The sequence below is a fragment of the Urocampus carinirostris genome, chromosome 3, assembly GCF_059441175.1.
Source record: "Urocampus carinirostris isolate Australia breed hairy pipefish chromosome 3, RoL_Ucar_1.0, whole genome shotgun sequence".
Taxonomy (NCBI): Eukaryota; Metazoa; Chordata; class Actinopteri; order Syngnathiformes; family Syngnathidae; genus Urocampus; species Urocampus carinirostris.
In genome coordinates, this window is record NC_142351.1 from 30,856,987 (window position 1) to 30,869,063 (window position 12,077).

The 12,077-nt window shown below is 41.3% G+C and overlaps 1 protein-coding gene across 1 annotated transcript; it reads left to right on the forward strand.

The window, feature by feature from the left end:
- Window positions 1–104: 104 nt before the first annotated feature.
- On the forward strand, window positions 105–11,393 carry vps16 (VPS16 core subunit of CORVET and HOPS complexes). The gene is made up of 24 exons (XM_088331439.1): window positions 105–312; window positions 1,346–1,434; window positions 1,498–1,589; window positions 1,657–1,785; window positions 1,857–2,001; window positions 2,070–2,185; window positions 2,262–2,384; window positions 2,463–2,518; window positions 2,584–2,673; window positions 2,785–2,956; window positions 3,045–3,176; window positions 5,009–5,136; window positions 5,209–5,244; window positions 5,311–5,419; window positions 5,490–5,624; window positions 5,697–5,805; window positions 7,250–7,347; window positions 7,416–7,520; window positions 7,614–7,691; window positions 7,749–7,835; window positions 7,908–7,990; window positions 9,792–9,888; window positions 9,966–10,069; window positions 10,149–11,393. The coding sequence occupies exons 1-24, from the start codon at window positions 263–265 to the stop codon at window positions 10,288–10,290; spliced, it is 2,505 nt and encodes an 834-aa protein (XP_088187565.1). The 5' UTR covers window positions 105–262; the 3' UTR covers window positions 10,291–11,393.
- Window positions 11,394–12,077: the final 684 nt, after the last annotated feature.

A 12,077-nucleotide genomic window follows, 5' to 3' on the forward strand; every position in this document is an offset into this window, starting at 1 on the left:
TCTATTTATCTGACTTTTAAAGGCAGTTTCTGTAGTAGGGCCGTATGACGAGCTGTCCAGCAAGAGGCGCAGTGCTACTCACAGGAAGCAATAGTTCCCTTTAAAAACCAAAGAAGAAGACTCGCTGGCGAAAGCGATCATGTGATCGGATGAAAACGTATCAACAGTGGCAAATAAAAATAAATGGCCACTGTTTATTTTATATCTAAAACAGCAAGTGACAAACGGATACATTTAGGTCTTATTTGCGGGAAATTACAAAATGGCTCTCATAACAGCGAACTGGAATCCAATGGGAGAAGCGTTTTACCGGTAAGTTTCAGCATCACGGGTTAGCTAATGACAGCGAACAAGATGCTGTCAACGTGATATTTCATTTGTTTTCATATTCGTATTCGACTTTTCATTTCAAGTGTATTTTATGAAACTTATGTATTTGATTTGAAGTTTGACAGACTCTTATTCTTCGTTTATTCGGATTAGCTGCAAAAACATGCATCAACTACCATAGTAGAGTAGAGAAATAAGATAAGTGTTTTTGTTGTATTTGTCTCTAAAAACAATCTTCTGAATTACAGGGTGTCCCAAAATGTATACAGACTTTGACTTCAGATTTCAGATTTACTTTGGGAGCCGGTTTTGTACCGAAAATAGCCCTCCTGGCATGAAATGCCTCCCCCTCGCGTAAAAGTCACCAAAACCACTTCGTATCTTAATTTTGGTGAATGGAAGAATAAAGCACGGAACAATTGCAGCTTGTACGCCTTGTGAAAATCACTTTTGAGAAAGTTGAAAACAATTACTTTGGCGAAATGATGTTGCCCTGCATGAAATGACCCCCCGATCTTAATTGTCACTAAAAGAGGCGATTCCGCCCTTTTTAACCAGTTGATGGACACGTAAACCAGTTTTTAAAAAGTGTTTTCTCGCTCATTGCTTAAGAAAGAAAAGGTTTGAATTTTTACCTCAAGTGTGCAAAGAAATATCGGAGAAGTCTGGATTTAGATTATTTGTCTCGCTTTGTTTACAAAAAAGACGACTCAGAAATATCAGAGGAGCAGGACTATTAACCTCATTCTAATACCTGCATGAATAATTGATTGTATTAATCACAATCTCACCCCCAATGAATTTATTTGTATACTTTCTAAAGTGCAGTGTCAACATTGCATGTGTTATATTGAAAATTGTTGCACATTAAAAAGTTACAAAGAGAAATCAGTGTATTTTAAAGGGAGATTGTGTATTACTTAGCGCTTTATAGTGGTAAACCTCCAAACAATAATATAGAAGATAGCTCTGTCAGAAAGTGACTACGTATGCATATTTTTGTATGTTTTGGCAGTAAAACAGAGTTGTATGAGATGAGTTGGAACCTAAGAGATGGACTCAAAGACTGCTTGGTCGCAGCGGCTCCTTACGGCGGACCAATAGGTACTCCCCTACACACAATGTTGACTCAATGGCCCAACTGAGGATTTTTCTTTGTTGTCGCAGCTCTCCTTAGAGAACCACAGAGACGATCTCCAAGCTGCCGTCCTCAGTTGGAGATTTATTCTGCCTCTGGAGTTGCCATTGCCAGTTTTGCGGTAAGTCCTGCTGGCGCTACTCTTAACGATCATGTTATAAAGTTGCTTTGTGCTGTATGTGTGATAGTGGAAAAGCGGTCCTGTGATTCATCTGGGTTGGACAGTCTCAGATGAGTTACTGTGTATTCAAGAAGACGGCTCAGTTCTTATCTACGACCTGTTTGGGTCCTTCAAGCGTCATTTTAGCATGGGACAGGTAAATAATTGCCAGATTAGCTTTACCGCTACAACTCATGATTTGTCAAAGTGAACTGCAATGTGTTGCAGGAAGTGGTCCAGTCTCAGGTCTTAGAAGCCAAGGTGTTCCATTCTCCTTATGGGACAGGCATTGCCATAATAACAGGATCTTTCCGCTTTATCTTGGCTACCAACATCAGCGATTTGAAGCTTCGAAGGTTGCCTGTTGTCCCAGGTACCTCCGACTTAAGTGACAGCCCCCGACCGCTCAGCTGATCTCACTTGATCCATGATGTATGTCAGGCTTGCAAGTTGCGCCATCCTGTTGGGTTGTCCTCACACAAGACCGCCAGACCAAAATCTTGCTTGCCACCGGAGCTGAACTCTTCATCCTGGACAATACTTCTTGCACTTCTGTGGTGAGATGGAGACGGCTGGCGCGTGTATATTTCGTGTGCAGATGCTGAAATGTATGTTGCGTTCTGCCCACGTCAGTGTGCTCCAGGCCTCGGTCCACATTTGGGGAACGTCATCCAAATGTCAGCGTCTTTCAGTTACAAATACCTAGCTCTCTTTACAGACACTGGACACCTGTGGACAGGCTTGGCACAGCTTCAGGTAAGAGTTATCGTTGTCAGATCATGCTACAGTTTTCTGACAGAAACTGTTACAATTGACAACTGAATGTGTCTTCAGAGCAAACTGAGTGAAGTGGACACCAAAGTGAGAACGCCACCCAAACAGATGGTCTGGTATGTAACTTTAATTGTATTTATCTGCATATGTATGAATAAAACCCAGGGAATTGTTTTCGTAGGTGTCGTAAACCAAAATCCCAGCAACCGTCCGTGGTGATGGTGTGGGACCACCTTCTTCTTGTGGCCGGAGTTTGCAATGACATCATCCAGTATCCTTTACAACAGAGTTCTGAAAACAAACCCCTACTCTCGTTGAGTTTTATTCATGTTGTCCAGACATAATACCATCTCAAAGGGATTGATTCTTGACCCCATTGCAGATTCCCACTAGAAAGTCGGTGCATTTGCGTCGGTGAGCTTGACGGTGTTCGAATCATCACCTCCACCAATCAGGAACTGCTGCAGGAGGTTCCACTCGTCTGTCAAGACATCTTCAAAATCGCTTCCATGGCACCCGGAGCGTTGCTACTGGAGGCTCACCGCGAGTATGAGGTAGCATCACACATCTCTTACTTCTTGTTTATGTATTCCAAATGTAACATGCTGGATGCAAAAGTTTTGTGTGCTTATGTGAGTCTAGAAGTCCAGTCAAAAAGCTGATGAGTACCTGCGGGAAATCAAGGAGCAAGGCATGCTGGGAGAGGCGGTGAGACAGTGTGTGGAAGCAGCAGGACATGAATACGACCCAAACACGCAGAAGTCCCTGCTACGGGTGAGAACTTCCACTAATAATAGACTTTTTCCAACATGGTGTAATACTCACATCTGGTGGCAAATAGCATCTTAGGCAGTGACACAGAAAATAAGCTCTGGGGGACAATTTGCGCTATATAGATTTCTCCAACATGGTGCACTGCTTAAGACTATAGAACTCAAGGGCAGAAATATCTGTTAAATTGACCTGATGATGATTTTAGATTTTGCTCTCTTGCTGTAGGTTTGATCATTATTTTCAATTCCAATTAACAGTAATTACTAAAGGTAATTCCTGCCAGTTGAAAAGACACTTATTCGCTGGTTCGAGAGTGTTCTCCATTCGGGCCGCGGTGCTGTGGAAAACCCTTCCCCCTGAGATTAGATCTGCAACTTCAGTGGAACTGTTTAAATCTTGGCTTAAAACACATTTCTATTCTATAGCATATGAATAACCTATATTTTATGTTGACAATATCTGTGTATTATTTGTTATTGCAACATCCATTGCAGCCTGGTCATCCTGGAAGGGGGATGACCTCATGTGCGGTCCCTTCCCAAGGTTTCTTTATTTTCCTCATGTTGAGGTTTTTGAGTTTTTCCTTCCCCTCATGTAGGTTTTGGATCAGGGGATGGTGTAATAATAGTCCGTGGTCTGTGCAGCCCTTTGAGACTCTATGATTTAGGGCTATACAAATAAACATGACTTATACTGTTATCTAAAAAAAATAAGATGGACAAAGACAAGCCTTTGGCAAGGGAAAACGTTGGAAACACATCACCCATACAAAACAAGAATTTACAAGACAACCTAAAAGTGGGTTATGGGCTACATGATGTGACTTAATAAAAAGTGGAATTGTAACTTTCACATCATAGTGTATATACAAAAGTAAATGAAAGCTGGCCTATAATTATCCTAAGTAAAACACTAAATCATAAACATCACCAATATTAGAAGGGAGATATAAGAGTAGCTTCGTATAATACTTTACCATAAACGTCAAAACAATTGCTTGGCAACATCAACACTATAGTCATAACACAACATTTTGAAAAGTGTACTTCAGTGTAAACTAATTTGCTCGATTAAATGAAAATTTTGGAGGGGGATTATCATTAACTGTTTTTGTTCTCTGTACACGAACTTCTAAAAAGGCCCAGAAAAATGACATTTTTTTCCATCAATTTAAAATTGAAGTATTTGAAGAGTCAACTTTTCTGCTTCTCATCCATGTCTTAGTGTGTTAAGGGACAAAAGTTTGTATATTTTTTTCTATGATTGGGTTATTGTAATGTTTTGTGTGCCAAAAATACAACCAGCAATGACCCAATAACTCGTTTAAAGGTGCTGACGGTATCTAACAATAATATTCTTCTTACTGACTCCGTCTTCTGGCTAAAATCGTTATTGCAGTCAAGCTGCCTGTCAATCGCGTGCATGTCCGTGTCTCTCTTAGACGTGCTCGAATAGACTCTTGTTTCAAAAAAATATTTTTGCGGGGTTTGGGTTGTTATTTGGACTATATTTAAAACAGTCCTTTTCTTAAACAACCAGCATGCACATGAAGTCACTCTCCACCACCCTCCGTCCCCGCCTCTTTTCGTCCAGTTTAACGCGCCGAGTGGCCGGAACACCATTGATAAAACTAAGATACAAGCAGATAAGTGCGGTTAAAAAAATGTATAAATGCACTTTGAACTCCGCTGGGCATTGTAAACATACACCTCAAAGAGCATTTATTTGATTTGAAACTTTTAAAGTACACCTCAAACTGCACGCCCCGCTTAGCAGGCCTTCCACCAATGCACAATTGTAATGTGTTCGAATTGTCATCCTCCTCTGACCAGGCGGCATCTTTCGGTAAATGTTTCCTGACCGACTTCAGCCCCGAGCACTTTGTGTCCACGTGTCGAGAGCTTCGCGTCCTGAACGCTGTCCGAGAGTGCGGCGTGGGCCTGCCGCTCACACACGCGCAGTATCCTAAAGCTCGTTCTCGTACACACGTTCCGTCTACGCTTTGACTGACCTCCTTGACATTTGCTCACAGATTCAAACAGATGACTCTGCAGGTGTTAATCGACAGGTAAGCCCACCCGAGCCCCTATCCGGGCATTTATGTCCGCATCACCAAAATATTGCGCGCGTGCAGATTGGTGTACCGTCAGCTGTATCAGTTGGCTATCGAAATCTGCCGTTACCTGAAGATTCCAGATTACCAGGGGGTCAGCAGGGTTCTCAAACACTGGGCTGCATGCAAAGTGAGTGGACTCCTCCCTCCACGGCCGCATGCGGAAGCGCTTCTGACTGTATCCGTGTTGGCGTGGTCAGGTCCAGCAGAAGGAAATGTCGGACGAGGCCATCGCCAGAGCCGTGTGCCTGAAGGTGGGAGACTCCCTAGGGGTGTCCTACTCCCACATCGCCGCCAAAGCTTATGAATGCGGGCGAACCGAACTCGCCATTAAGGTTCGAGCACCTGGTTTCACTTTGAGTTTGCTTACGTGTCTTGCGAGTGATACAGATATTTTTGTGTCAAAGCTGTTGGACTCAGAAGCTCGATCCGGCGAGCAAGTTCCACTACTGTTGAAGATGAAGAGGAGTCAGCTGGCGCTCAGTAAAGCCGTAGAGAGCGGAGACACAGACTTGGGTATGTCTTGAGGGCGTGTCCATCTATGACACTAAAGGAAGTTTGTAAGTTGAGGGGACGTTGCATTGAAAAAAGGAATTCATTTTGATGAGAAATAACACATTTGTATATCTATCAGAAACAACACCTTCATTGATGCAATCAGTGGTGCCAATAAATGCTTAACATTGCCTATAAGGCTTTCCCTTATCAGTCTTTTTTGGCAATTATGATTATAAACAATTAATTATTCTAAATTAAATGTCGCTGTTGCAGCGAGTGTTGTGAATTATTGAGTATGAGCGTTTGCATTATCAGTGTTTGTCTCTACTTTTCTAGCGTCAGGTTTAGTTCATCAGCAAAATTGCTACTACAAACACAATTAACCATGAGTAAAGAATAAAAATATATATAATCTACACAGGAGCTACTCGAGATACAAAAAATTTGAGATAGGAGATGTCTTTCGAGCAAAAATCTCGTCGTGCGAGAGAAAATCCAAATTTTCGAGAATTTCCAGTTGCTACCACTAGAGACCGCTCATCACCAGCACTAGCTCTTCCCAGTTAGTGTGTGCTTTTCATTTTGTTATCTATTTTACTTGCTGAATTGCTATTTCAATGTGTTTTATAGCTATCTAGCGAACTTATTCGGTTTGTTATTTTGAATCAGGAAATTCACTCGAGATATGAGAAATTCTAGATCCAAGCACAACCCGGTAACACATTTATCTCGTATGTTGAGATACAACTGTATTATTAGCTAAATGCTGCAACGTATTTATGTATTTTCAGGAAAATAGTGTGAGGATATCTGACTGGGCCAAATGTACTTTCCCCAAAAGTCCATGTTTTAGTTATTTTCGAGTGACAGACCGTATAATGCGTTTAACAATCAGCCTCATTTTCCTTAAGCCCACTACATTTATTTTAATTGGTGGTTCTTTAAGTTGACGATATAAATATTAATGCGTTCAAGAATGCACATCTTGATTGAGATGTAACACAACACAATAAACAGATTTTATTCAAATTATTATCAATAATTCAGACACTTCAATGTGTTCCCATTCCAAGAATATACGGTGAAGATGGAATGTGTGTCTGCATTGGGAGGAATGAAAAAGCCAAAAAGAGAACAAGTGAGGATAATACTGTAATGATAGTAATAATTCGGTTTCTATTCATACAGGCGCTAACTTAACCAGCACCAAAAAATGCATTTGTTTCTTTTTGTTGTGTATAATCCCTTTTCGATGAGCAGTCCAATAGTCACTGGAGTATTGAAGTCCTGTTTTCATTCCATGGTCTGGACTTCCCTTGTCTGTTTGAGAGTTGTGGTACTTCAACAAACAAAGGGGACTTGAGTGTTTGTAGCTCTGGCGGTGTTTTTTCGTACGTCCGAGTAGCTAGGGACACTCCACTGCACCAGGAGTGGGTCAAATATGGTTTCCTTTTTGTATCAGTTTACATGGTGGTCACTCACCTGAAGAACGAGATGAACAGAGGAGATTTCTTCATGACGTTACGAAACCAGCCTGTCGCTCTCAGTCTCTACAGACAAGTAAGGACAGTACCTCGGGCATCTTCATTTCGCCTTTAGTGTCTTTCAACTGGGGACTCTTTTTTTAGTTCTGTAAACTACAGGAACAAGAAACTCTGAGGGATCTTTACAATCAGGATGACGACCACCAGGAGCTGGCCAACTGTTATGTCGCCAGTAGTTACAGGGAGAAGGTTTGTCACCAGGGTCAATAACTAGCAGAGTATTTCCACGAGGGAGTGTGAAAGATGTCGTCGTTAAACTGAGGTGCGTGCTTGTGTGTTTAGAGGTTAGACAGCCGCCTGTCTCACCTGCAAAGTGCCGTGGACGAATTCAACAAAGCCAAAAATGAGTTTGCTTGCAAGGTGAGACCGAGCCCACTGAATTCATGGTGCACGTGTCGCTGAAGATCGTTTTTGCAGGCCACCGAAGACGAGATGCGTCTCATCCGCGTCCAGAAGAAACTTGATGATGAAAAGGGGGCGGGGCTTCTGGGCTTGTCACTTCAGGTAATATCAAAAGTTGTGGCGACTTAGTCGAAATCAATGTGTGCTATTCCCATGATGTTACTTTCTGTACAGTCAACCATGGAGACTTTGCTCATGTTGGGACTTTACAAACAGACGGATCAACTTTATAGAGACTTCAAAGTACCTGACAAGAGGTATGAAAATTTATGTGTCGAAGAATTGAGTCCTAGAAGGTATTCCCTCGTTTTTGGCGCTGGTTGCATTAAAAAACGTCCCGCGATATTCAAAACCAGCTAAGTAGAACAGTTTTTTGTTTTTTTTCTTGATATTATTAACATATAATGTATACGACTAACAAAATAAAAACAATAGATCCACAAATAATAATGAGGAATTTCAGGAAAAATAAATGGTCTTGATTGTCATACAACGTACAACAAAATTCTCCTTTTAGTGTAAGAAAGCGATGTAGAGAGCGGCCGGCTAGCTGCATTGTGGATCCTATGGTCAAGGTAGGTCTCTGTAATGATTAGAATAGCAACATCAGGAATGTATTGGTTCCCCAAGAGTTGTAGCTCCAGGTCATCTGTTTTATCAGGTAATGAATCTGGCGTTTGTAAGATAGACGCTGCCCGACCTACGAACGAGTTAGGTTCCGGATGATCTTTCGTAAGTTGAATTTGTTCATAAGTGGCTTCAGTGCTGTATTTGGATGTTTAAGGTTTGTATAAGTATGTTTAAGGCTTGTATAAGTAACCTGAATTGTTTTGTACCAAAATATAAACATTTGATAAAATAATATGCTCATAAAAGGTGAAAAGTTAGTTTTAACTCACTTTTGTAAGATGAGCTTTAAGATACTTCCTCCTCTGTGGTAATAAGTGGCAGAAAAAAAAAGATCCAAGCATATACTCAACTGCATTAAACTTTCTTATTCCCCTTTCATTTCAAAACTGCTCGCCTCTTCTTTACACTTTACACCAACCATATTGAATGGATGCACGAGATATTAAACAATAAAAACGTCAGTTCTTTGCGCTCCAGCGATACATTACACGTTGTTATGATTACACACAAACCAGAAAGTAGAAGCCGGATTTCTTCTTCGGTGTGGATGATGGGTGACCTCTCACAGCGCCACACGGCGGAAAGAATCACTAGAGTACTGTCCTCTACTCGGGAAAAAGGCGCACACAATACAATATATAACTTACAGCAATGTCCGGATATTTTTCGCCATCCCGAAAATAAATTATCGTATCTGTCGGAATCGGAATGCAAATCTTGGGGAGCGTCCGTACAGGCTCAGCAGGGGTGGCTTTTGAGAGTTATTATGTAGCTTAGCCGCAGTCAGGCAGATATGTGGCCGAGCTATTGCTGCCTCGCCAGACGCTGCCTCAGTCTCTTTTCGGACTCAATAGCAATCCCCGGAGCACCCTGTGGTGATCAGCATTTCTTTCCGCTTTTTTGACATTCCTCAGAGTCCGATTTAAGTTATGAATTTATTTTCAATGTAACAAGCCGCTAAAATATAAGTTGTCGCCGTGCTTCAGTTACTTTTAGGTGGACCATTTGACTTGTGCACCCGCCCTGCTCTTAGGCTGGTGCTGTATGCGGTTAGTCAATCCGTCATGCACACATTCAGGCCCGCCCAACCGACACTGCCCCCAGGCGACCAGCCCTTGTGGTAGCATTTGCTTTGGGTTGTCTGCTGCAGAACACAATGCATGAGGAAAATATGATGATTATCAAAAAACGTGAAAATTAGGTGGTGATAGAGCGAGGGGATTACTGTATTCTTTCTCCTCTCAATTCACAGTACCACTATATCCATATGCCTAGATAATGTCCACCCCCTCACCCACAAAGATCAATAGCATATTTATTCAGTTGTCTGTTTCCTTTTCAGCCTCAAAGGGGCACCATCGGTAAAATGTAGTTTAATATGACACGGGTACTTTAGATCATTCAAATTCTGCCGTCTTGTCTTTGGAGGTACTGGTGGTTGAAACTGAAGTCTTTGGCCGAGAAAGAAGAGTGGGAAGAGTTGGAGAAGTTCTCAAAGAGTAAAAAGTCCCCGATAGGTTATCTGGTACGTGAAGCTATATCGCAACGATCCATTTGGCCCGTTTTCAGAGACATTCATTCGTGTGCGTGTGCCATCTTCAGGCTTTTGTGGAAGCTTGCATCAAGAAGAACAACAAGTATGAAGCTAAAAAGTATGTTCCCAGAGTGACTCCCGAACAGAAGGTGAAAGCTTACCTGTCTGTCAGGTAAGTTTTTCCCCATATCTCCAGTTTCTTCAATCGCCCTTTGCTCAAAAATGAAAAACCTTTGCTCTCTTCATCCCAGTGACCTTGAGGGAGCTGCAGACGTAGCCATTGAACGCAGGAACGAAGCTGAAATCTCAGCGGTCCTCGCAAGATGCTCCACCTCGGATCGTTTGTTGACAGACAAGTTAAACCGAGCCAAATCGTCCATTGCCAAGAAGTGATCTCACAGTCGTGCTATTTTTACAATTGTCTAAAGGAATACAACGTCGATAAATTGCAATGGATAAATTGATAATTCTTATTTATTTGCTTGCTGTAATATTCCATGACTACCCCATGAAATGTATTTAGAAAACACACAGTAATCAGAATTCCCGCAATTATGGACAGGGTACTCTATGTAAAAGTAAAATCGTTGATTTGGAATCAAGAATGCTCTCTGTAAAAATAGTGCAGTGATACAGCCACTTTTTAAAAAATTTTAACGAATGATCTTGATTCTGCAAATCATGCGGTAGAATTTCCACTTGCATTGTTGGGAAAGATTCAACCTCAAGAGACATTCCATGTGACCTTACCAGTTAACAAGGCTTGTGACTGATACATCATCAAGTAGGGCTTGTGATGCTGAAATAAATTGTGATGAAAGAAAAGTGATAATGTTGGAAAGACTTTTAGAACCATCCATCTTTACTGACAAAATTCTCACCTTTTGAAACACTTCTATATTCAAGGACTATTTCATGTTAAACTAACTAAAACCAACTAACTAAAATGACCAGGTGTAAAGCTGATAGAGCAGATAAACAGCTAGTTTAAGCTGCTATTTGCTGATGGCACTAGCTGCAGACTTCTCTTTTGAAACGCTCCATTTAAATGGACCCTGTGTGATATTTGACCATTAAGTGTCTCTGTGTTGTGCAATCAAAACTAACTACTACAATACAAAATACGGCGACCTGAAATAACCAAACCACAATTATTTCTGTTTCTGAAGGTTACCCTTAGCAACAAGAATGCGGACCATTATGTCAGCCCCCTCTAATGTAGGTTAGCCTAATGCTATGTTAAACAAATACACATTTCTTGACCTACAAGTATTTTGAAACTGTTTGTTTATATTTTATGTTCATGCATTTTTGCTAATATTAATTGATGTTTTTTTATGAGGTGCAAAATGATACAGGGGTTCTTACCCTAAATCCCTGAAAATGCTTGGATTCTAATTGAATGTTTGGATTGTAATTCTTGTGATTTTAAAGATGTAAACGCTTGAAATTGTTGCCATATTTCTGAAAAAGTCTGCTAAAAATGGCTGACACTGCTTTCTGGTGGCTTTGCCATTGCATTTCCTCTCCCCCTTGTGATTAACTGCAGCTGGCATTAGTTTGTACAACATTACTCTATGCAGCGTCATCACCCCCTACAGGTTGCGCCCAAAAGGACAGGTGCATGCTACACCAAAACAGGGCACTTTGAAATGTGTATCAGTGAAAGGATTACACATCAATTATGGACATTATAATGGGCTGTGCAAAAAATTAAGGTAGTGTTTCCCATTGGTCTATGCAAGTGAAAATGTAAGGTACATCGTAGTTTTACCCAACAGGTATACGAGGAGAGATTTGTTTCAAAACCTACTACACCCAATTTACAATCTAAAAACCATACCTCTTGATAAATGCACACGCAAGACTAAAAACCGCAAGCATTGGGGCGGCAGTAGCTCAGGAGGTAGAGCGCTCGTCTTGGGATCAAGGGATCCCAGTTCAAATCCCGGCTCTTCTGTGTTACATGTCGAAGTGTCCTTGGGTAAGACACTCAACCCCTAATACCCCCAATAAGCAGGTCAGCATCTTACATGGCTGCAATACAAGGCCGCTATTGGGAAATGTGGAGCACATTGTAAAGCGCTTTGGGAAGTCATTGACTTGAAAAGCGCTATATAAATGCAGATCATTTCATTTCATATGTAAACTGTGGTTTTGTAAAATACATGATTCACGCC

Bases quoted from the DNA above. Each gene is read 5' to 3' on its own strand.
- vps16 (XM_088331439.1), top strand. From the start codon at position 263: ATGGCTCTCATAACAGCGAACTGGAATCCAATGGGAGAAGCGTTTTAC. The intron at 7,692-7,748 runs GTGAGACCGAGC...TCGTTTTTGCAG, and splicing joins AAAATGAGTTTGCTTGCAAG to GCCACCGAAGACGAGATGCG. The intron at 7,991-9,791 runs GTATGAAAATTT...TTGTCTTTGGAG, and splicing joins TTCAAAGTACCTGACAAGAG to GTACTGGTGGTTGAAACTGA.